Raw genomic sequence first — 26,203 nt, forward strand, 5'->3', positions numbered from 1 at the left:
TGATTAACATAGAATGTGTATTGACAGCATTTTAGGGACGAACTTTTGAGTTAATTTTATTGGTGAGCAGCGCAAGACAGTTAAACGATCGTTGTTTGAACGTGTTCTTTGTAAAAGTCTTCGCTGAATATTCCTCGCTGTCATTAATAATATATTGCTTTTTCGTAATAAACGTGTATTATTTTCAATTTCACATATTGTTTATCAAGTTGTTTCGGTCAGATTCTTTAGAAAAATAATTCGAATTTCATTTCCCTGTTTTTTTTTAATCCACCTTGCATTTTAAAAAGTGATGGTCTGCATCCGAGAATTTGTTCCATCGTTTGTTTTGTTTTTTTGTTTTTGTTTTTGTTTTTGTTTTTTTTTTTCCTTTTTTTATAGAGTAACAGTTAAACAATAAATTCTAAAGTGATTTTTAAATTAATATCAAGGTAATGTTTCTATTTGTAAGATTTCGGTTATTTTTTATTTATTGAATGCTTTTGTAATTAAATATCTGATAATGAGCCCATAAATAGTGTTTCGTTCCTTTATAAAGTGTTATAAACATTTTAAAGTGTATTTAAATGATGTTAGAACAATATACCCAAACTTTTGAAAATGCGGTTGTTGATAATTCTTTTCTCAAATTCCTTCTAGCTTAGAGGTGTCATGTTTTGATTTCAAATTGATCAAGTTGTGTTTTTCTTTTTTAATAAATTCCAATGTTGCTCCTGACATTTGAAGTTTGAGAGAGAATTCAAATACGTTCGTTGCTACTGGCTACTTGATAAAAAAAATTATTTTTGTTTGTCCGTCGTCAATAACTACCAGGTTTGTTTAGTTTTAATGATTGGAATCAGAAACAGAATATTTTTTTAAATAATTTAGAAAACGCAATTTAGGATTTTTGATTGATGTATAGTAAGTCCATTTTTTTAATTTAATCTTTTTGATGGGGTATTAAAATACAAACATTTTACCAATGCAAAATATTGTGGGGGATTTTTTAAATCTATTTTTTATTTTTTACAAACTTATTTTAAGGCAATTAAGTTTGTTATTAAGTTTGAAAAACTTTGGGAACTTTTAGATCAATTTAAAACGTAAAGAGAGAATCGTACAGAATAATAATTTTTCGTTGTATAATTAGAAATAGCGATATTGTTAGGTAAGCTATGAATATATGAATTTCGCAACTGTGAATTGGAGTAAACATGTACAATACATCTAAGATAAGCATGCAATAATGTATACGGTGGATTTTCCGCGTAAAAACCTGCGTGCGCATTTCCGCTTACGTAAAAATATGGGTGCGTAACACTTTTGGAGTTAACCTGTGTCAATTTTTGGTTGCGAAAGTTCAATGGTTCAGCAAATGTCTGTTTTCCGTTAACCAACGTATAACTAAAAGCAACACAAAAATACTCTGCCGAACATAAACATAGAAGTGAACGCAGCATAGTCGCCCTCTATTTACTTTTCGTGTCTTTGATAAATTCACTTTTTGAAAAAAAAAAAAAAAAAAAGCTCTCAGCTAAGCATTTTTCTCGGTTAAAATTTTTTTTTGTAACCTTGATGTTAAAATTTTATATTGTAGAACTATTTTTTTTAAAAATTAAACTTTCATATTCATTTATAAAAACGAACTTCTCAAGGTTTGGGAGCCTTTGGATTGGAAACCGAACATTGTCAACCGAACATTTTTTTCTATTGCTTTTGCATAAAAATTTTCTTCAGTGAATGGATTTAAACTCCTCTAAACGCTGGAAGCTGTTTAGAGGAGAGTAATTCGATTTCATAAAAAAAAAACAAAAAAAACTATCAATAAAATAAAAATACAACTTATAATTATAAAGTAAATTCTTACCTTGAAAAAATATATGACGATTATTTTGAAATCACTTCGAAGTTAAACGGATTGTATCAACACATCTCAAATGTAACACGTCACCATTTTGAGTATATTAGCGAATTAGAGAGAAGTGCGAGGAAGTAAAAAAGGAAAATGCTTTAAAGAGTGACAAAAATGAAGTTCATATTTCGCACAGGTAGTGCATTTTTTCGTTGTTTGGCAATCATTAAACATATTCTTCTGGTACACTTTGTAACAGACGTCCAATTGAAATTGTCGAAAGGGCTTCTAACATCTGACAGTATTGGGTAGAATAAAGATGCAAGAAGTATCCGACGAAAGGTCATGAAGAAGTTTTGAAAGACTTCAGCATCTCTGTAAAAACTAGCCAGGAGATGCAAATAGTAGCAACTAATCCAAGTGCTATCGTTGTTATCGTTGTTATCGCATTAAGTACTCGGATTGATTACTTCTATTAGTTACTACTATTAAAGTATAGTGATATCAAAGTTCGGATGACACTATATTTGACTTACTTGTAAGACTTACTTTACAATTAAGCAGCAATTGTACATAAAGTTTTACTAAAGAACTTCAAAGTCAGAAACATCATTCTAAAAATTCATTTCCATTACCAAGCTGGGAAAAAATTTTAAGTTACAATGGGTGAAGAATCAAGGTTTTATAAATATTTCTAGAAAACTGTAAGTAAAGATGGAAAGTTGAATGACATTTCCTTTTTGCCTATTGAAGTTGATATCGCATACTTTAACGGAATTCTTTCAGATTACTATACTGAACAAGTTGTTTTTTTTTGTTTTTTTGTTGCTTTTGTATGTTGTTTTGTACCATGAATACTCTTCATACAAAAATAGTTTTTTGTTCTTTTGCCAACAGCGATTTACTTAATAAATGTTGCGGTCAATAGTATGGGTCCTGGATTATGGCTCCAAGAAATCTTTTTTAAAAGCAACAAATCTTTATTTTTAAAAAAAGTAAATTTGTATTTACTTATAAAACACTTAAAAACAGTTCACAGCGAAAAATTGAAAACGATTACAATGATTATACAGTTTTAATACAATAATTCACACCTTTTGTAATAAAAGTTTGAAATGAAGTCGCTTTTTATTAAACAAGCTTTGAAAAATATTTTCGTAATTTAATGTGGAAGAAAAAATAACGTTTATTTATTCTCTAATTTTTTATATAAACCAGTTAAAGTAAGCAAGTAACTTGAAATAGTTTTGCTAAAAAAATTTTTACACCATATTATTTCTTGAACAAACACTTAAAAGATATATTTTGTCAATTTCTTTTATTATTGACTGATATTGTTGAAGCAAGTAAGATTTAACATTACAAGATCTAAAGAAAAGAAGGGAGGGGATAAGGGAGGTGGCAAGGGGAGGGGGAAGTTGCAACAAAACACATATTTCATGTTTTATTTGGTTTAAATTTTTTACTTTTTTCTTCTTTGCAGAAAAAATTACAGATTAGTTTATCTTTCTAATGATTTATTAAAAAGGTTTGTTTATTTGATGTAATCGTTGTTCTATTCTGTATTATGGTATACTGTATTTTATTATTATTCTATTAAATTCGTATTATCATGATGATGATGATATTATTTTTTGTTTCTTCGGAAATATATCACTCCAAAAGATGAAATTTAAATTTTTAGCACCAGAGAAAATTTGGAAGGTCTGGTTTAAAAATGGGTTCAGTTTGTTCTTCTCGAAGAACGCCGGTGTTGGTAACAGAATTTAAACAAGAACACACACAGAACGAACAGCACAAACGAACGGAATCAAATAGCCAAATAAAGAGTAAAACTCACCAAGAGCCCCAAAAAAATGTGTCTTTCAAAGAACCCTCAACTGAAGAAATAAAAGTAAATAATACAAACACATTCCAAAACGAGGAAAAAAAACCTGAACATAAAAAAGAAAGCGAAGTCAAAAAACAATCATTGAAAAAAACTTCGTTCACTGAAAACCAAAATGGTAATTGTAATGTTGTAAATCTGGAAGATAGGAGTCAAATTGTTCACGATCAGATAGTTAAACCTGACTCAGATATCAGTAATAATAATTTAAAAAGCAAAGAAAATCATAGTGCAATTTTACTTAATGATTCTGCTAAAAATCAATTTCGAATATTTTCAAAAAGCAGTTATTCGGAGAAACTGGTTATTCTGCATTTTAACGATGTTTATAACATTGAGTCTCGTGATATTGAACCTGTTGGTGGAGCAGCACGCTTTGTGAGCAAAATTAAAAGTTTTCAGAACGAACCATTGATTTTGTTTAGCGGAGACTGCTTGAATCCTTCCTTAAGTATTTTACTATTATTTTACTATTTCATGTAAACGTTTAGATAACCGTTACAGCTCCATTATTGTTTGATTAATTTTCTTGCTATTAAGTTCTTCGAGGAGGTGTTTAAAAAATTTTTCTTAGCGAAATTGTTACAAACTCTTTAATAAATTTTTAATTTGAAAACTTTCGTGAAAACAAAATATATTTTTAGTGAGCAGCGTTACAAAAGGAAAACAAATGATTCCAGTTATGAACGCAATTGGTGTACATGCAGCCTTATACGGAAACCACGACTTTGGTTAGTTAAATTACCCAAATTCCAAAAAAATATTAATGTTAGGTAGAACATATTACACAAATTTAAAAAAGCATAGATAAATCAATTAAAAAATTTCTTTTCATACCATAGATAAATTTGTCTTATAAGCTTGCTATATGTCTGTTTCAATATGAAGTTATTTATTCACCTAATTTTCAGACTTTGGAGTTGACCAATTAATAAATTTTAAGAAGAAAACAAACTTTCCTTGGCTAATGAGCAACGTTAAAGATAGGCTTACTAAAACACTTCTTGCTGATGGTTTCCGAACAGTTGTTGCAGAGTGGCATGGTCACAAAGTTAGTTATTTCAAAAAACTTTAAAATGATGTGTAATTGTTAAGCTTTTAGGGCTTTTTTTTTTTCAAGTATTCAAAAAGTTAAGATAAAATAATAAATATTTTTAAATAAATAGATAACATAGCTAAGTAATAGATTGTTGCTCTCATTTAATACTTTAGTGCAGTGTGAACACAATACATTTTATGCATAAATTTTAACAAGCTTAGAATGATTATATATTTGTAAAATTGTAAAAATTACATCAAGAGTTTTTACCGATCGCAAAAGCGATAGCACAATTTTAAACTGAATTTAAATTTCAGTGCAAGATGCGAGGCTAACACGTGAGAAAGTTTTTCAACCTTATTTATGTCTGCTGAATTTAAAGACTTCTCAGGAATGGGTAGGGGGGTTGTATAGATCAAAATGTTTTACTGCATTTTTATTGTAATTTTTAGTCTCAATATTCCAAGTATTACCAAATATTTTGCATCACAAAATGGTTAAATACAAAATGGTTAAATACAAGCTGCAGCAAAGTGTTGGCTGCAAGAGACTTTTTTTAACCTAAAACAATTTTGAACATTAAGCTGGCTTATCTTTTTTTTTGCTATATCCTCTTCTAATAAAACATTGAGAAAATTTCTCTGTGATGGAAGAGAATTTTAATCACCGATGAGGAATCAATTCACTCCCTTCACCCCATTCTTACTCCTGGGATTTTGTTGGATTCAACAAAATCCCAGGAATAAGTCTGGTTTTTTTTGTCATTTATTGTGACCACAATACACATTTATCTTTTTTGATCTATTAAAAAAAGTTTAACGTTAATTTTTTTAATGGTTTAGTTTTGCTTATTAGATTGGTATCATTGGGTTAGTTGAAGAAGAATGGCTAGTAACTTTATCGACGATAGATCCGGAAGATGTAGAATTCATAGATTTCACTGAGTGTGCTAGAGGTTTAGTTAGAGAACTGAAAGAAGATGAAGTAATATATTTCACAACTTTTCATTTTTTATTTTTAAAATGCTTTCTTTTTATGTTAATATTTTCAAATGGTAAAATTAATAGTTTTACAATTAACAACATAATTATGGGGCGTCAAGATGAAGAGGCATACGTCACATTTCTTTAACTATTTAAGAGTAACAAAACCCATATTCCTCAAAAGTATCTTTTTTTAATCTTTTAAGAGTTTAAAATCATTAAGGAATACAGAATATAAGACACACCTATTCTGCAATTGAAATATTATGTTTTGTCTTTGTGACCCAATCAAGTATACATATACCTTTCTACTCATTTCATTTTTATGCATGATTGTATTCATTTGAAACATTTTTAAGCATGTTTACATTCATTCGCTGCGACTGAATTAATCCAAGAGAGAGAGAGAGAGAGAGAGAGAAAAAAAAAAATCAATAAATCAGAGATAGCGTAATCTTTTTTATAATAATTTTTTTTTTTTTACAAAATACTTGGTTGGTTAAAGTGATAGGCCAAAGTAGTTTTGAAAGAACATTTCAATTTTAAGAATATAGGATTAGTATTCCTGAAACTATCAAAAATTATAAACAATTTTATTAAGAAAACAAACAAAAGAAAAGAAAAATCAATCAACGTAATTGGTAACTCTCTCTCTTGCTCAATATTATCAGCGTTCAAAATGGCAATATCCTGTAGCTCAATGCAAAAAGGATGAAAAACAGAATTAGTTAAATGTAAAAAACTAATGAGATCCCCTTTTTTCTTTCTTTGAATTTGATCGGACGAGAATAGAATTGTTTTAAATTTTCATTAGACTAGAATAGGATTGTGTAAGATTAATGTTACCGCTATTTTACAAACAACTCACTCAGTAAAAAGCAATAAAGTTATACACATATGATTCACGGTTCTAAAAGACTCCATTCGATGCTAAGATGATGTTGAAAGACAATATTCGATGCTAAGATGATGTTGAAAGACACTATCTAAGGTAGAATAAAAAAACTCTTTTGGTGGCATCATGCTTAGCTTCCACCAAGTCTGCATCAGTGTTACTTGCTCCACCAGGTCCAGGTTCTAAAATAACATCGCATTTGTTCATCCCTCTGAAGTTGTTTCTTTATTAGCTTCTAAATCTTCTTTATCTTATTTCTGTCTTGTTCATGACTCCCACCTTTCTTTTCACCTTCATCCAAATTTATTTCTTGTCATTTTTTAACACAAATATTACAAGCTACAGTTATAAAAATTGAAACTTGTTGCAATTCATTATTTGTAAATACAAATTTATGTCTTTCCTAAATATTGCGAAAATTGCAGTATTATGTGGTATATTATCTATATATTATTTTACCAATGTAACATACAGATGTGGTTTTCTTTGTAAAGAAAAGTTATTATTAGACTGAAACATTTCTTTTTTTAACGAGAAAAAAAAAGTTTCGTGGCACAAATGTTCTTAGTTAAATTTAATTTTAACAATTTTTAGTAGAAATTTTCCGTATTATTAAAAAAAATTATAATTTTTGCTTATAATTATTCGTGTAAAACATTGTAAACTGATGAACTCTCCCTTTTAGCGTACCTGTATTCTTATGTTCAACACGATGAAATCTATGCTAGTCTAAAACGCTACTAAGAAATTGACGCATAAAAAATCACTTAAAGTGAATTTTTTCTCTCCAAAGTGAAATACTTTTAGTCTCTCCGACTTCTTAAGTAACGTTCAAGTAGCTACTTAAGTAATACGTACATTCATTAGGATTGTCTTTATTTTAAATGTTGCATCCGTCATAAAAGTAACCACATTTTGTGAAATGTCTATAATTTGATGGTCCCCCCAGTTTTTAGATTTGAGCTTACAATTTCCTAAGGAATTGTTTGTGTATTGATGATCTTTTTGCTTTCTTTTCTTAACTTTCTAACTTTTGAAAAGAATTATCTGGTTCTTTAATTACCTCTACAGGGCTGCGTATAATTATCTTGCAAATCTTATAAAAATGAAATTATAAATGTTTGATGTCACTTACAGAAAAATCAACATAAATTCAACTTATATTTCTTCACCTCACTTTAGGATAGAACATCACATATAACTTATTTTTGGATTTTTACTCTGCAACTTTAAGAATTATTGACTTTTATTACAACTTTGTTTAGGGTTGCACATTCATAATTGCTTTGACTCACATGAGAGTACCGAACGACAAGAAACTTTTGGAAAGCGATATTGGTATTAATTTGATATTAGGAGGTCATGATCATCATTATGAAACAAAAGAGGTAATGAAATAAGGTTGCCATCGTTACACAAAGGCTTTTATCTGAGAATCTAAAATGAGAATCACTAGGAATGTTGATTGGTACTTAAACATTCTTTACCCAGAATGTAATTTCACTGGTATAAATTTAACGTCACTCATTTTTTTCAGTACGATGGAAAAGTTTTAGTAAAGAGTGGAACAGATTTTCGAGAATTCACTGAAATTGTTATAGACTTTTCAAGCAACAATCAGATATCAACTAAACGACACGAAGTAACATCGAACGTTGCGGAGGATGAAGAAGTAATGGCGGAGTGTTTAAAATTCATGTGTAAGAAAACCACTATTTTTAAAAAACAACTCGGATTCTGTTTTGGGAAAAAGGGACTGGTTTCTATGTCTAATTATTGAAAGTATTTTTTCTCTTAAGTTTTTTTTGTGGCCCTTTGCATAGTGAATAAGCTACTGCGTAAGAGGGATCTAATAAAAACCATTTAAAAGTTAAAATAACTTGAAAATTATAACATAACATAAATAATAATATAACATAAATAATAATATAGCATAAATATTAAGTCAGCTGATTGAATGAACTCTTGCCGTGCTGATATCTCATCTAAATGAAGAAGTCATTTTTGTAACTAATTTTTTTTTATAGCTGTGCTGAGTCAAAAAATGGAGCATGAGCTGGGAGTCATAAACACAGACCTCGACGGAAGATTTTCAACAGTTAGAACAAAGGAATCGAACTTAGGTGAGAAAAATTTAAAATCGTCTCTGACACTTGTTTTCTCTCATTTTGGTGAGTAAGAACAGTTGCAAAACAATCCTCTGAATGACAACAAACCAAATTATAATTTTTTTTTTGGTTATTTAGTTTTCTAAATTTCACTGAAATGGCCATCTTAAATGTTTATAGGATTGGAATTGAGAAATAAATTTTTTTAAAATTTAATCAGGTTAAAAATATATATTATATATTTAACTGTCTACAATACAAATAACGAAACAAATTGCAAAAATCTAATTAAGTCATAATTAATTCTTATATAAATTATGAATAATTAAAAGTTTTTAAGTTCCTAATTTTTACATCGATTGAATATTTTAACTGCTTTTTACACCGATTTCTCTCAAAAATCAGGCAGCTTTTTTGTCAATAAAAAAAAAACGCCACCTCTATTTCAACAGGTAACTTTGTTTGTGACATCATGCGTGCTGCAACACAAGCTGATATTGCTCTGCTAAATAGTGGTAGTTTACGCTCTGACACAATGCATCCTGCCGGTCCATTTAAAATGAAGGTAGCATTTTTTGATTTTTAAAACTTTTTTTGATTAAATTTAATTTTATTAATCTATTACAGAATTATACATTACAGAAGTGGTTCTTGAAAAAATTCTATATAAAATTTTTTAGGACCTGTTCGGTATATTACCAATGGTAGACAGCCTGGTGGTCATTAAAGTAACAGGTCGGTTAACTAAACTTTATCACCTAGACCGCCAACAGGATTTTCGTAAAATGTCCAAAAATTATTTTCATACTTTTAGGTTGAATTTAATATGTGTCAAATATTTATCTGATCAATTTAAAATAATTACAGCTATTTCTACAAATTATTAATTTAAATAAGTTTATTCTATTTTCTATAATTCTTAACCGACATCAGGCGCGCAATTTTTTTAGGTGAAGTTTTGTTGCAAGTTTTAGAAAACAGTGTTTCGCAATACCCTAAATATGAAGGTCGTTTCCTGCAAGTGAGTGGAATTTATTTTTTTCAATTTGTATTCATAAAAGACTCTCATTTATAATAGTCTAACTTAAAATCTCATTTATAATAATTTTATTTATAACAATCTTAAATATAATAGTAATACTTATAATACGGATTTTTGAGGCGAAACTGGAGAGCAAACTCGATACCTTCTCTATCATATCAAAGAATTTACATACTTTTAGGTCTCTGGGATTTCTTTTGTGTTCAATCCAGAAATGCCTGCTGGTGAAAGAATTTGCAAAGATACTGTAAAAGTTCATGACACTATCCCATTGCAGTTATACCAGGTTGCTTATTAAAATAAATTTTTTTTCTCCGACTTTCGTGTTTCAATAACTCCCACTTGCAACAGTCATTGAACTCAGTGAGCGGAATTTGTGATTTTTATTTTTGTCTTAGTTCTTTTCCAAAAAGTTCTCTCATTTTTTGAGGTTTTACGACAAAACTAAATTATTGCAGTAAAATAAATATACATGTTTGTTTTGACCAGTTTTATTTTTGAAATCAAATTTTTTAAAAATCTGATTAAAGTACGATAGTTAAATTTAAATGGAAATTGAGAGCAATTCACTGTTTTTTAATTAACACCCTGAACCACATTTAATTGCCACAATTTTTTCTCATTGAAAACTTAAGTTGATACATGTTTTAGGAAGTTTATTATATTTATTATCAATTAATTTTTTTTTTTCAATCGTTCCACTATTTTAAGTTTCACATTAAATATTTTTTAAATAAATTTTCTTCGTGCATTTTCTTGAGATATTTCATTTGAAACTATTCTTAAAAAGAGTTCATGTAAAAATTTTCTCCTCACCAATCAGTCTCTGTGAAATTCTATAAACCACTTTTCGCATAGTAAGTAAAAACCATCCCTATGGGATAAAAACCTCTTCAATAAATTTGTTTTTCTTTCACACCAGCAGTATTTTAGCCCTTTTTATAAAATGATGCTGAAGCAAGTTAAATTTTCGTAAAAAAACTTGCGACATCAGCTTTTCAAGCAAATGCATTTCTTTTGAATTTTCGATTACATCGATAAAGTCAAAAAAAAGTTTGTTTTTAAAAAAGGTCGAATTTTAAAATTATTTTTATATACTTAAAGTTACTTGTATTTTTTTAAAAAAGGATTACACCGTTGCAACAAAGGCTTATGTTGCTCGTGGCAAAGATGGATACGATATGCTAACTAATTGTGAAGTTATAGTAAGTAATAAACTCTTTTGGGGAAATAATTCAAAAATAGAGAGTTTCTTGAAATCGCTATCAAAGATGTTAAAAAAGACGCATTTTAACTTTTAATTGTTGAAGACAAAGTAATTTGAATGAGAATGATAAGCTCACAACATCTAAAAGTCAGCCTAAGCGCTTTATGTTGCCATTTCGTTTAGGTGGATGAAGAAAATGGTCCTGTTCTAACGACGATAATTGAAAACCATTTTGATTCCATTAAAGTTTTAAAAGGCGGTAAAAAAAGCATGTCAGGACATCGACAGAGTATTGTTGTGTACGTATACTCTTTAAAACCCTTTACAGTTTAAATCTCCGATAATGATTACGTCACTTTCACCGCGTTTTTAAGTTTTATTGATAAAAAAAAAAAAAAAGAAATAAAAAATCTGCTTAAAAAAATATTTAAAAGCTTTACTCAGTAAACCTTAATAATTTTGTTACCAGAAAACACGACGAAAACCAATCTTTTATGGAGCAGCAGAGAAGCCGATTGTGCCCCAAGGTTACAATTGCTTTTTTAATTTTAAACTGTATGAAATGGCTGTATGCAAACATGCATTTATAACATATATTTCATATACATTTTGGATATATATTTTGGATATATATTTTGCAAATATATACTTCATATACATATTTTGCATATATAATTTCTATCATTCTACTCCGTTTTTTTAAGGTGGAAGGTCGCATTCGTGTAGTTGGAGAACCTGAAAAAGTGAGTTAAAAAACTTTTTTTTTTTCGTGCTGTTTTTCAATCAACTGGAAGTAATAAAGTGGAAGTGTTTTTTGTTTTTCTTCTTTTTTGGCTTTGAATTTGTTAGAAATGATTATACCTTATTGATCAACGGAGCAGTTTATAAATTGTTAGCATCAAAAACTTTTTTATTAAAGTGTATAAAAATTTTTCTTTTAGTCTTTCAAGTTTATTAATTTATCATTAACCTTTTATGCATCTTTAAAATATCTTTATTTGTATTATACTTTTTATGTATCTTTTATATGTATATTCTATTATCATATTTTCATACTTTTATATGTTTATATTTACTTACGTAATTATTTATATTTATGTTTTCATATTTATTTATATATTTATATTATGAACTTTAATATTTTAAGTAAGTCCGGATAAAAATTATAGGTAGTTAAAACAATTTTCTGGACTTTTATACAAACATTTCTTTAACATTTTTAAAGCTCTCGCCAGAGTATGTACGTCGTAAATCAAAACTTTGCATCCAATACCCACCCACAGACATGCCGTCGATGATAGTTGAAATAATCGAAGAAAACCCAGAAGAAGAACGCGAGTTTACAGTAAGCGAGAAAGCCCTTGGAGATGACTCTGATATAGAAGATATAATGCAAGGGGACCAAATGAGAGTACGTCATGGTTTACTTGCTTTTCCTTTGCTCAAGAAATTCACTTTATCTTAAAATATTCTCTTACGCATTTTTAATCTAAAAGGCTATTGTAATAAAAAAAATTAAACAAACAAACAAGCAAAAAAAAAAACAAACAAAAGTACAGTAATTATTTTATATTGACTATTTCAGGAAAGCATCGATGATAAAGTTAGGCTTGATCTTTGGGAAGCTGTTGGTGCCGATAATTTAGAGAAGGTAAACTTTGCTCGAAATTTTATTATTATCATTACTTCTTTAGTTCCAGGTCATGATTCAGTTATGAAAATCAATTTGAAAAGTTCTCATTAAAGATAAAACAAAGTCTTAAAGATATATATATATATATATATATATATATATATATATATATATATATATATATATATATATATATATATATATATATATATATACATATATAAGGTTTTCTAATTAAAAAGTGTATGATAAAGATACCATAACTGTTTTTGCTGGTGCCAAAAGTAACATAACTAAACCTGTTTCAAAAAGTAGATAAATAGCATACGTAAAAAGTGGATAAGTAATACAAATAAAATCTAGATATTCTGTATTTATTTATGCATCTTTAGATTCGAAAAACTTTAAAGTTGTTATTTTCTAGGTAGAAGAAATAGTTGGAAATAAAAAGTTGGACTTCAAGTTCTGGACCATGGAAAAGACCCTGCTACATCATGCTGCACAGCACAATTCTGTTAATGTAAGATCTCTAAGATGCTACAGTCTTTTAAAATTCTGTTTATTTATCAAAACTGCTGTAAATATGTATATATATTTTTTCTTTCAGTGTCTTAGATACCTTATAAAGAACTCGAACTTGACAGTTCATGTACGAGACCAAATTTTAAAGGTATGCTCGATATAAGTTAATTATGAATCTTTGCACGTGGTATTGACAATTCTTTCAACTGAAGTTAAAATGTTTAGAACACTGCGCTATTTTATGCCGCAGAGTACGGATGTAAAGAAGCAGCCGTTATCTTACTCGATAATGACTCTAAAATCAATGCTAGAAATACTTTATGGGAAACACCACTACACTTGGCATGTGAACATGGACACGTATGCAACCTTTTTTTTTTGTAGAGATGTACTCAATAAATTGATAGAATATGTAAGATAAATAATGAAAAGTACTAAAAATATATTATAAATATTGTTTTAGGGGGATGTCATTATATTACTATTGGCAAGAGGGGCGGATAGGTCATTGAAAAATAAAGGTAACGTATTACTTTTAATTCTTTACTTGTTTAAAACATAACTGAAATTGGTAATTAATAATTATAAATATGATAATTATAATTAATTTTTAGACGGAGAAAAACCAAAGATATGAGGAAAACCGAGAGCAAAAAAAAAAGATTAAAAAAACAAAACTTTTAGTTGTTTGGTAAATATCAAGAAAATTTGTCGAAAGATGAATCTTAGTACAAAACAGACACCACAGCTAAATTTTTTTATCCTGTAAATTATAGTTTTTGGATTCAAAGATTGTTAGTTTATCACGATACGCAGCTGAATTGCTTTCTATAAACAAATTTTACAGAGAACTGTAAAGCCACGTATCGTGATAATTCTTTTATGGAATACAAAAACTCATTAAAAAATGTTTATTTGAAAAAATAATTTTGAGCAGTTATGTTATATATTCTTAAAAATCAGTTTTAAAGCTAGGGGAAAACGACAAATTCCAACGCATTACTTTTATCACTTAAAATCCTGCAAATTATTTCATAAAACTCCGTTTTGCTATAACTTATAATTAAGAAAATTCATAGTCTTACAAAAAACAAATTTATAATTTCAAAATAATTTATTACATATCTATTACACAAACTTTAAAAATAAATTCTTGTAGTATTTTCACACGCTCATTGAAAGTTTAATAAACACAAAAAGTATTGTATCATTCAAAATCAGAAAAGAAAAAAAAAGATTTATTTCGCAAGAATTCTTGTTATAAATTAAAAACGCTATAAATTACCATTCTGTCGTCCTTTTCAGGTAAAGATAGGAAAAAAAAAAAAAAATTCAAGACAGCTACTTGAAACAAAAGCTACGTCACGGCATCGCTAATCTTATCTGACCCTCTCTTTTTCTTAACGACACGAGCACACTTTGGGCAAGTATTCTTCGAATAGCATAATCTACAATTACATTAAAAAACATAAAGAAATTTTTGTGCTGCAAAAATCAAATAATTACATAATTAAACTAAAAGCGTGCTGCAATTACCGATGAAAAGTTCCTTTACACGAGCACACTGTGACATGATTATCGAAAGGAAATATAATTTCATTAGCGTTGCAATATTCACAAACGAAGCCTTTACCTTGACAAAGCTATATATAAAATAAAAGTGACTTTTAAAAGTAAATTTAAAACTTTTAAAAATACCCAAAATGTTAACTCATTAATGGAGAAGCACACATTGACAAAACGACTTTATGGAGAAAGGAGATCTAAGCGAAGGTAAACAGTTTAAAAAAAAAATAGAATTAGATTTTGTGTTGAGAAAACGAAAGAATAAATCATTTCGAAAAATAAACAATCGTTTGGAAGTCAAAAAAATTCAACACAAAAAGCTGGTTTTCGCAAAAAGAAAAAGAAAATTTTTTTTACTATCTTTCAAGACTAATACTTGTACCTATAAAACATCAATTTTCAGCTATGAAAAAATATCTCTACATTATATTCACATCATAATTAAGATACGACAAATTTTCTGGTAAGGTATCATCAATAATCCTGGTGTCATTCTGAAATTACATTTCTATCTATACACTGATGGAGCTTTTCTTAGCTGATTTTTTAAAATTAACATGTCAAATAAATAAAAATTTGCACTACGTTCGTCTCACAAATGTGATTTTACTTGATAGCTGTCTAGAGAAGAAACTTTAAGTCAGGAAAAAAATATTCATAAACTTTTCACAGGAACATTGGCAGTCAATTTTATAAGCATTTTACAAAAAGTAGTAAAAGAAGAAAATAACTTACAGGACAATCAAATTTAATATGCTTAGCAAGGATTGCATGTTTTATAGAAAGCTCTTCAAGTAAAATATTCCTTTCAACATCTATTAAATCTTGTAACGAATAAGTGTTTGAGTTGTCCATAAAGTGTTGACGATTTTGAAACTAATAAAATAAAAGAGAGAAATTTGAAACAACTACAGTATTTTTAATTGGCCCAAAGACTCAGAATGAAAAAAAAAAAAAATTTTTATAAAAAAGTATTTCATACAAAAGTTCATGGGAATATAGAAGCAGGTAAATTCCATTATATAAGGAATTTACCTGCTCCTATATTCCCATGAACTGTCATTATATGGCTTTACAGTCTTCTAATAATAACTTTAAAAAAAGAAAAGCCAGGCAATAATACAGTGGTTAACTTACATTAAGAAGCAGACATTCCTGAATACCAATACGGCAAGTAGTAATATATTCTTTCATTAAGATAACTTGAACACGCAGGGTCTAATGAAGATGAAATTACAGCAAAATCTAACAAAAAAGTTTTTAAAAATACACTATTGATAACAGCAAATTTGATCAAAAACTATACTTCTTTTGACTTACATTAACATCTTGCAGTTCTTCAATAAAGCTGAATAGAGATGGATTTACATTTTGTAGGTTTATAATAGGTTTTCTCAACATGCTTAGCAATATGAATTTTGAATGGCGACAGACCTAAAGCATAAAAACAAGCAGCTGATTAAAAATTGAAAACTTTTTTTAATATTTTACAAAGAATTCAGTAGTTATTAAAAAATATACACCTGTTTAGGTGTAAAATCCCAATTATGCAAGATTCGAGCTGGTATGGGCAAAGTATCATTCCAATGGCATCTATGGCAGTAATGAAGGCCAGTATAATCACAGATACGAGATGCAAAAACACCATCTTCTATAAAAAGCAAAACCTTTTTTTGATTGAAATGATTAAAATGATAAAAAAATTAAGTATTTATAACTTAAGAAATTGAACACTTTTTCCACAACTATCAGGTGTCTAAAATGTTATCTGTAACAAAAAATATCTTTAATTAGTTGTCAAGATTTCAAAAAAATATATACCACATGATTACTTAAAATTATTCTGTGAAAGCAATCAGCACATCGATATTGCTGAGATGAAAGGCCACTCTCAGGACATATTTCCATCTGGTATGTAGTTTCAGAAGTCTAAAAAGTATTGAAGCAATTTTACAACAAATTTTGATAGAACATATTTCTAAGAAAAAATTTTCAAAAATTACCTTTTTACTGTTGATACATGGCTTGTCCAAATTACGCAAGCATGCTTGATGACAGTGAAAACCGCAGTCTGACAGACATGAAATAAAACATTAAGACATCTTAAATAAACCCTGAAAGCTATACATACAAGCAAAATTCTTTTTTGAAAAAATTTTATGAAGCAGGAAATCAAATTTACCTTTACAAATATAAGCTTTCTGTAACAGCAACCAAATCATGGTAGCACAAACATCACATTCAACTTTTAAGGATAGACGAGCTTGTTTTTGCATTTGGTGACCAAGTACCTTCTTTGTGTGGGGTATAACCCCAATGGCTGATAACTCCTAAAAAGTTATTTTGATTTCTTTTAAAAAGTAAATTTAGGCATACAATCTTTTATATGCAGCAGCACTAATAAATAATAACAAATAACAGTAACAATATCACTGTTAATAAAAATAATAAAAAAAACATTTTTGGATAATCTTACCTCATGCTCTTGTTGCTTTAATCGCAATTGTATCAACTGGGTCACAAGTTCTTTTCTTCGCTCTGATTTTTCAGGGGAACTTTTTATCAGCTCTTTACATGAAGCTATAGCATTTTGAAGCTCCTCTTGTGAGGAGAAACCCATAAAACTCTAGAGAAAAGTTTTAAAGCACAGAAATATTTACATGAAAATGTAGTTTAAAATCTGGTTTTATACCTGTTAAAATTTTTTTGCATGAAATACTTTTATTTAATACATACAGATATATAATACTGCATAAAAAAACATGAAAACTCTTTTTTAAAATATGGAATTTCAAATCAAATTTTACCTTAAAAAATAATTTTACCTCTGGAGAAGAAAAGTAGTCTTCTTTTAAACCAATAAAGCTATCACTAATACCAAGCTCAGCTAGTATGCTGAAACTTCGATCACTTGAACTGCATGTGTCACTATCAGAATCAGTAATATAATGTTGTTGTTCAAAAGATTTGGATACTGTTGATATTTTAGCATTCTTTGATATCAAACTTTGTGAACTATATTTAGGCTCATTTGATAAAACAGTTGACAAATAAGATGGTTTTTCAGCTTTAACTTGACTTGAACTTTCAACAACATTTTCATTTGTAAGAATTCCTGGAACATAATGCATCTCAGGTAATGGCTTATTGATTTCAAGAACATTTGATACATGCTCTGAATCATTAATTCCATTTACAGAATTAAACTTATCACCAACCTCACCATCAGCATTTTTTTTGTATCCAAAATGATCAAGAACCATTTTTGATCCTATTTCATCATTCTCTTCATTTTCTATTCCATTGTTTAACAAACTATCTGCAAAACTCTCTGAGTTGTAATTAAAAAGTTCTTCAACTTGTTCATTAGCTAAACTAAAAAAATTGTTATCAGCATTATCAGCAACACTTAATTTATTGAGTTTAGTTACTTGACAGAAAGCAGAGGTTTTTGATGGTATAAGTGTGGATGTAGGCATAATTGACAGGGTATTGTGTATTGGAACAAACTCTGTCGTTTTAACTGTGATTGGATGTTCGTTTGAAATAGAAGAACTAGATATTACTGAACTAAGCAAAGGGATTTCACCAGTTTTTGTATCATTGTAATTATTATCATTACAACAGTTATTGTTATAATTTCCTTCATTTAAGTTAGGGAAAAGTTCAGAGCCCAGATTAATAGGACTATTCTCATCTATTGTACTACTTGATTCATCACAAGTTCTATCCAAGTTATTTTCTGTGCTCGAATTTTTAATACAATTTGTTGGTGTGGCAATCAACTGATCTGTCTTTATTAGTTTATTATTCTGGGGTTCACTGGATGGATTGGCAATAGTTGTACAAGTGTTTTTAGTTTTTTCATGATCTATTAAATCAACCTCAGGTGTTTTACATTTATTACAGCCCAAGCTTGTTTCAACAGTCATGTTTGTCAATTTTTCATTTAAGTGGATAACTGAATCATCAAGAGTAATTTGATTTTCAGAGTGTTGATTTTTAACTGTTGAAGATTCAAACTCATTTCCATTATTTGAAAATACTTCTGGATCAGAAATTGTAACAATATTTGATGCCTGTCCACGAGGTTTTCTACGAGCATTTGTTTGTTCTCCATGTGTAAAGCTTCTTACAACTACAAATGTAGAATGTAAAAGAAACCATAAAAAAAATTTTAATTTAAATATAATCTCTGCATAATGCATTAGTTTGCACTATGGTAAATAATAGCAAATTAACATTAACCTTCAAATGAAGAAGCAAGATTCAAAGATTCATGATTGCTTGTAACTTGTTCTACATTTCTGTAAAAATTCAAATAGTTTAAATTAACAACTAATAGAAATATAAAAAAGTAGTAACATTCTCAATATAAAGTTTTTGTAAAAAGATATTTTAGCTGCACATGATGAGTACAATATTTGATTGAATAGTTGTTTTTTTGTTTGAAAATAAAAATGTCATATTGCAATAAGAAAATTTTAACAAAAAGGTTTATACAACTATTTAAATAATAAAGCTTATCACACATTTAAGAAAAGGAATAATAGGGTTTAACTTAAGCTCAGGTCATTAGGTTCTTTTTTTTTTGGAAATTAAGGTCAAATTATATTTGAATAAGAATTTTTGAAAAGAATGATCCATTTGAAAAGCTAGATAATATTTATATTCTGCAAGTATAATTAAGTGAATAATCAATATGATGATTGATAAGACAAATACCTTTTTTTACAAAAAACTGGACCTATTATTGAAATAACAGATATAAATGGATTAACATGGGCAAATTTTGAAGCAGGTTTAATATAGCACCACTATAAGTGGTTTTCTTTAAGTTCTAATTAACATTTTTAATACTACATTTTTTTAAAAGTCAGTAATTTTGATAAAATATGCATGTCAGTAATAAAATGTGTAAAATTGTTTTAAAGCATAGGTTACATTTGGTTTTTCGGTTTTTAACAAACAATATTGAATAAAGTAAAAACTTCTACATCAGTCATGTAAAAAAAAAAAACTACATTCAAAACAATTTATATATATAGTCATACTTTGGTTCGAAAATTCAAAAAAAAAAAAAAAAAAAAAAAAAACCATACCTCACATATCTTATGCTATTTTGCTTAAAACCTTCAAGAAGTGCAGAACTGATATTCGATAAAAACCATTAAACTCACATTTATAACCAGTTTTAAAAAAAATTTATTAATGAATATTAGGATAAAAAACAAAAAGCTTTGTTGTTTTAATTGCATAAAGATTTCTATTTAAACAAACTTCAGAAAACTTGATATATCTTAACAGATTGATATTTGTAAAAAAGATTGAAGTTAGTACTTTGTTCATAACTATTTTTTAAAAAAACAAAAAACCAAATTTCAATGCTTAAATGTTGTGTTTAGATAATTTGTTTTAAAAAAATCACATTTTTTTTTGGTTCTAAATCTAGTTTTTTTTGAAGCCCCCTACATTATTTTAAATTTCATTTAAAAATTTTATTTTTAAAGTTCGTTTTAAAAATAGATAAAATGAGAAAATTTTTTGGTTTTATTTAGATTTTTAAAGAGAAGTTCTTTTTTTCAATATTTCAGGATTTGAATTTATTCTACCAGTAAAAAAATTTTCAGTTTCCTTTAACAGCTTTGTAATTTATATTTTTCATTACTTTTTAATTTTAAAATATTGGTCAGTAATATTAACAAGTAAAAAATGTTTGAGACTTTTAACAATAACCAAATTATGTGTTCTTGCTTCACATTCCTATAACTTTTTTTTATGATATTTAGGACAAATAATATTGTTAAACACACACTGTTTCAAAATGAAGAAAAGTCAGTTTCTGGTAACACTGAGTTAGGCCTATGGAAAAATATTTAATAATGAGCTGGCTAATTATAAAATATTTGATATTGCAAAGCACTTAAACTAATGACTTGAGTTCTTCTTCTTATGGGTTCTAAATTTTGGAAAATCTACCAACATATGAACGGATCAAAGGAGTCATTATGAAAACTTAAATTTTTCATAAGGAAGTTAAATTTGATTGATATTTATAAGTAAAAGAGCTGTACTACAATAATGTAAATATGATAAAAACTAATTTTAGTATTACCCAGTAATTATTATGAGCATTTTTTTAAATCACGTAATTATTCATATTAATAATTGAAAAATATATATTATTCATACATAAAAAAAGTAAGTATATCTGCTACACTTACATGCTGAACTGAATTGCAGATATAGCATAAGTTATCAAGTTTTGTACAGATTGCATCTTAGTTTTGTCCCGAACAAAGGCCGATGGTTTGTAGAAATCCCTTCAACACAAAAAAATAGTATTTTAGAATATTATAATTTAAAATTTATGGATCAGTAACTGAAGGATGTTAAAAATCTAAAGGACAGTGTTATAAAATTGAACTATTAAAAGGTTTAATAATCTAGAGAAGTATCTTTTCATCTAATAACATTATAACAAAATTGAAACTAAAAAATTAGTTCTTGTAATTCCAAGAATTCTGGTCATTTTTTATACTGCACTAATGGTGCAATGGTCTCAGCATTAGGATTCCTGTATCATCCTCCTTGAATTTCAGTCCTTATTAACTAAGTCAAAAAAAATTTTATCATGATTGGCACTAAACTTTTCAGCCTAAAAATATTGACCTATATGACTTCAGTTAATCGCCTTTAGCATTTTAACCATCTAAACTCAATTGCAGAAATGATTATCAAGTCTAGGATTTGTTGTACTTAAGTCCTCAACTACAATTTCAGCTCTGGTTCTTAAGTATTTTAAAATTTATAGACAAAACCACAGGTCAGAATTTAAAAAGCCAGGCTTAAAAAATAAATTATATGAACCAAGCACCGGCGTTACTGCAGTGTAGTAAAAGTGCATAAAAATGGCAAAATCTGATTATCTCTGTGCATATTTACATAAATCTGTATAAAATGGGAAGCGTTTACTGCAGCCTGCAGTAAAGTTACAGTAAAAAAAAATGTTTATGTTGGAAATGGTTAATTTGAATAATTACCATTTACCATTTTTAAATTTATACATCATTACCCTCTCTGCTAAAAAATCATTAAAAAAAAAAATTCGTAAATGTAGCGTGTGTAAATTTGCATAAAAATAAAACCTTTTACCACAGAGCAGTAAAAATGCATATTCAGTGCTTGTTATATGTATTTTATTGCCTACATGTAACTGAAGTTTGTTATTTTCATGTCCAAAAGCCAATAAAAATATATTTAAAGAAGCTGCCAATTTTAAAACATTTTTTGTCTAATTGGTTTAGAATGATAATATCATTTCTAAAAATCACTCTTAAAAATTTTTTTTAAACTTTTCTTTTTAGTTTTTTTTCTTAAATCTCCATTAAGATACACAAGCCTTTTTTTCTTTATGGTTGCTCATCATTTGGATTTTGTGTCTATGTGGTTTTATTTTAGGTTTTCCAGTTCTAACAATATCATTACTCTTAAGCATTCTTAATTTAATTTTTTTTTTTTTTAACTTATATGTAAAAAAGCAAATACAAAATTTACTTTAAAACATTTGAGCCCTCAATAAGTAAATTGAAGTAACTCCCCATACTGCCTTCGTTTAAGGAATGACGAATCCAAGCTTCACTTCTTGTTTTATCGCTCTGCTTGAAATTCATCCTGCAATCATAAAAGAGAAATTTTGAAATATAAGTTAAACTTGAATATCATTTAATAAAAATCCTAAATCATGTGCTCACAGAACTTAACATCATTTAATATTGTATCCTGAAATATCCAGACTATGCGCTGAAATAAACAAAAAAAACAAGCTCTAAAATAATTAATGTATTAATAAACATAAATGAGCAACAAAGAAAACAACAAAACTTAGAATTGTTAAGAAAAGAATTATATTACAACCATTTAGGTTTAATGAACAAAAAATATAAAAAAAGTATATGGAACTATATTTTTGTTATCTTTTTTATATGATTTATTTTTATTGTTTTGTTTTCTTGTAATTAGTTTTTTGATTCTCTTTTTCATCCCTACATTTATATATATATTTTTTGATTTAGAGTGTCTTTCACAGAAGTGTCTCTTAAAATAGTGAATGACAGTTTCCTCTTCTCTCTATTAATAGCTGACTAATATATGAGCATCTGGATTTGGGAATCCAAGGATATTAGAACACATTTTGATCATTGCATGTTTGTGTTGTTTGTGGATCTCTGCTAAAAACAAAAGATGAGCATTCTGTTTTCAGCAAAACCTCTCTCAAAATGTGTGCTGAAGACATTAATCTGCATAGTATCATAAGCTAGGGGTTGATTCTTAACAATTGAAGGGTCCTGGCAACCTATCATCTAACAAGAACAAACTTTTCTTACATAAAATTTGTTGGTAAACATGTTAAAAATAATATAATTCAACCAACCTTAAGTATCAATTTTCATTTTGCCACTTATCAGGATTAAACACCTGTATAAAAAAATCCATTTAAAGTATTAGCAGGCATAGATGTTTTAATTCAACCAGAAAGTTCTAACATTTCAAATATACACAGTCTTGCCAGAATTGTTGACTAATGAAATCTTGAACTCACTATCATATTGTTGCTTAAATGGCTGAAAAATACTAATATTTGGGGGTTGTTTAAAGTCAGAAATATGTCCAATAGATCTTGCTTCAGATCTTGATTCTTGCTCAGATTTCTAAAGTGACAAATCTGGATTACCTTTTATAAATAATTTTTTTTTTTTATTCATGGATTAGGAAAACCCTTCCTTGAATATGCCAAACATTTTCCTAGCAGCATAGCAAATTCAAATGCTTAGAGTAATGCCTAACTTTGAAACCCACCATTCACTGATTGTCTAGCTCGCTCGATTGATTTACTCTATATTGTTTACTTGTTCTTCTCTCACTTATAATTTTATTCTGAGCATCTTCAACAATCTGAACCTTTGATTCCTCTCTTCACCTACCATATTCAGCTTCATTCATTATGTTAAATCTCTAATCTTGTTTGCTTAGTTAAATGTATTTGCCTCTATCTCTTCCATGACATAAATCGATTGCGTAAAACTAACAATCAGAAATACAATCAAAATATATGCAATAAAATGAATAAGCAATTTTAAAACTGTCTGAATTTCAATATTTCAATAAAGATTTTTATGGTAAAACCATCCAGGTTAAGTATAAATAATAGAGTAAATATTTTTTATTTTCTTTTTTTTAACTACACAGAATTGATTATATATTGATAGCTGCATTTCATACCATATTTACATGACATTATATCAAAACAATTTTTACCATAAATCATAAAAATTTATAGCTGAAAAAGAACTTTTGATGTCAAAAATACGTCGTAAACTTTTTTTATTTTGTTGTTTTCAAAAATCTTTTTTTTATTGATACAAAGATATTTATGAAAACAACTCCTAAAATGTGCTCTAGATCTTTTAAGGAACATATATTTCTTAAAGCAAAGATTCAAAAACATGGTTGTTTTAATATATTTGAATATTTGGGATTTCAGTTACAGAAATCCCAAATATTCAAATATATTTTCCATTTAAAATATACCAGACATGTAGAACAGTATCAATAAACATTTTAGCATTTTACTACTTTATATCTTTATTATCTTTCATGTAGATAACTTATTAACTAAAAAAACAAAAGCAATCTAAACAAAGACATGAAAAAAAAAAAAAAAAAAAAATTTCAGATTTGTTATCAATCTAATTTTTTCTTCAAACATGACTTATTATTTGAGCTTATTCTTCTGTACTAAAAATAACTTATTACTTGAGCTTAATCTTCTGTACTAAAAACAACCATAAAGTATTACAACTTATCTGAACAGAGAAAAACAACTTTTAAGTGTGAAATTTAAAAAAGCAAGTAATAACACATTGACAATTTTAAAAAAGTAAGATACCTGTAAATCATATGAACAGTTTCTTTTGGAGACAATATCTCAGCAATGCGCCAAATTGAGTTACTAAAAATTGAGGTAAGCTGGGAACACTTATTCACTTTAAAAAAGGTTTAAAAATTACAAAAATACAACAAGCAAAAACAAAACAAAAAAAAAAATAATAATAATAAAACAAAGATGATTTTAAGAAGCTACAAATATAATTCTAACACTGCGTTAAACTTTTTTCAGACCATTATACTTGATTAGTAAATAAAAATTTAAATTGGAAAAAGTATTGTCTTTTGATCTTTGTTTTTATTCAAAACAGAAAGCTCACTTTTTCCCCTTCAACTCATGGTTAAGAATAGCAAATAAGCAATTGCAAAAGTCTTCAGAAACCTTTCCATCTTTTAAGATATTTCCTTGTTTTAATTGAGAATTTAAATCAGCCTCTTCTTTAGCCTGCATTAACGAAATGAAAATATAAGGTAATAATAATAATAACAATAAATAATAATAGTTAATAATAAAAATAATATTAACAATATCAGCAACAACACTAACAATAATAAAAATAATTAAATAATAGTAAAAATTTAAAACAAAAAAATATAAATTTAGTCACTTAAAACAAATATATATCCTTCTTAACATAATTTAGACACTAAGCATCTTAATAAAATCTTTCTTTATTTACCATGGCTGATTTGGTAAAAAATAAGAAATTAGTTTTAGTGTGTTGAATTATATCTGCATAATCAAACCCTAAGAAAAAACACCTTTCTCTTATTTAGTTACCTGTGAATTTTTCTTTTAGAATCAAAATCTCAAATCATTTACAAAATAATACCTTTAGCAATTAATATACTCTATTAGTTTAAGTAAATTTTTTTTTCACAAATAAAAATTTTTAAAAGATAAATTCACTTGTACTTAACCTTTTCAACTGAAATAGCAAAATTGTCTAAAAGAGAAACTTTTTGGGTATCCTCCACAGTTGATACGGCATAAGCTAAATCATCAAATAAAAATATTACTATCATTTTAAGTGTGAAAATCACTGACTGCAAAGAATTTATTCTAAAACAAAGCTACTACAATATATCATATCTATCACAATGCATTTTGTATTTTGTTACCCATGATACACTGATGAATAAATTACCTTTGTTAACACCAAGAAAATGCATTACATACTTAGAGTCTATTTAAAAAAAAAAATTGAAAACCCTAATTAAAAGATTCTTATTTACCTTCAAGCTTGTCTTTCAAAATATTCATTATTTATAATCAATGATTCATCTACATAGAAAAATTTAAATTTAAATTTAAAACTAATTTAGCCCTATAAATGTATAACAATAAAACTAACATTTCAAACATATAAAAAAATCTTTCAAAAAACTTTTTTTAAAAACCTACTGATCAAAAAAATCTACTGCTGTATTTGTAGAAATAATACAAACTATGTAATAAGCAAGTTGTGAGTAATGTTTCAAGCTATTACTATTAGACATAGAACTATTAGACTATAAGCAGAACACACACAAAAAAA

The 26,203-nt window shown here is 27.5% G+C and overlaps 2 protein-coding genes across 12 annotated transcripts; one reads left to right on the forward strand and one right to left on the reverse strand.

Moving 5' to 3' along the window:
• Nucleotides 1–384: 384 nt before the first annotated feature.
• On the forward strand, nt 385–14,085 carry LOC145193157 (5'-nucleotidase-like). Of its 6 annotated transcripts, XM_090072461.1 has the most exons (25): nt 385–431; nt 640–813; nt 3,318–3,362; nt 3,519–4,173; nt 4,367–4,453; nt 4,634–4,773; nt 5,617–5,745; nt 7,905–8,027; nt 8,177–8,339; nt 8,667–8,762; nt 9,200–9,312; nt 9,428–9,482; nt 9,698–9,768; nt 9,971–10,075; nt 10,917–10,994; nt 11,180–11,295; nt 11,466–11,523; nt 11,701–11,739; nt 12,222–12,407; nt 12,582–12,647; nt 13,054–13,149; nt 13,237–13,299; nt 13,377–13,511; nt 13,615–13,672; nt 13,766–14,085. In XM_090072461.1, the coding sequence occupies exons 4-25, from the start codon at nt 3,552–3,554 to the stop codon at nt 13,786–13,788; spliced, it is 2,622 nt and encodes an 873-aa protein (XP_089928587.1). In that variant the 5' UTR covers nt 385–431; nt 640–813; nt 3,318–3,362; nt 3,519–3,551; the 3' UTR covers nt 13,789–14,085. The 6 variants fall into 6 exon arrangements, with proteins under 6 accessions (XP_089928587.1, XP_089928591.1, XP_089928586.1 ...); XM_090072460.1 differs by lacking the exon at nt 385–431 and having other exon boundaries at nt 801–903; XM_090072463.1 differs by lacking the exons at nt 385–431; nt 640–813 and adding an exon at nt 2,010–2,030.
• Nucleotides 14,086–14,252: 167 nt separating this feature from the next.
• LOC149878525 (uncharacterized) lies at nt 14,253–26,179 on the reverse strand. Of its 6 annotated transcripts, XM_090072456.1 has the most exons (19): nt 26,071–26,179; nt 25,902–25,950; nt 25,587–25,660; nt 24,986–25,110; nt 24,667–24,729; nt 22,275–22,391; nt 20,942–21,040; nt 18,966–19,024; nt 17,543–18,855; nt 17,194–17,343; nt 16,900–17,047; nt 16,721–16,788; nt 16,550–16,646; nt 16,241–16,368; nt 16,038–16,151; nt 15,855–15,935; nt 15,453–15,593; nt 14,688–14,794; nt 14,253–14,599 (listed from the first exon to the last, which is right to left on the reverse strand). In XM_090072456.1, the coding sequence occupies exons 2-19, from the start codon at nt 25,927–25,929 to the stop codon at nt 14,509–14,511; spliced, it is 3,003 nt and encodes a 1,000-aa protein (XP_089928582.1). In that variant the 5' UTR covers nt 25,930–25,950; nt 26,071–26,179; the 3' UTR covers nt 14,253–14,508. The 6 variants fall into 6 exon arrangements, 3 of the variants coding, with proteins under 3 accessions (XP_089928582.1, XP_089928583.1, XP_089928585.1); XR_016447509.1 differs by lacking the exon at nt 26,071–26,179 and having other exon boundaries at nt 16,539–16,646; nt 25,902–26,060; XR_016447510.1 differs by lacking the exon at nt 26,071–26,179 and having other exon boundaries at nt 15,855–15,962; nt 16,539–16,646; nt 25,902–26,060.
• Between the last annotated feature and the right edge of the window lie 24 nt (nt 26,180–26,203).

Source organism: Hydra viridissima, unplaced genomic scaffold (assembly GCF_058129835.1).
Source record: "Hydra viridissima isolate aposymbiotic clone 2 unplaced genomic scaffold, HvirCarnegie_v1 scaffold_15, whole genome shotgun sequence".
In the NCBI taxonomy this organism is placed as follows: Eukaryota; Metazoa; Cnidaria; class Hydrozoa; order Anthoathecata; family Hydridae; genus Hydra; species Hydra viridissima.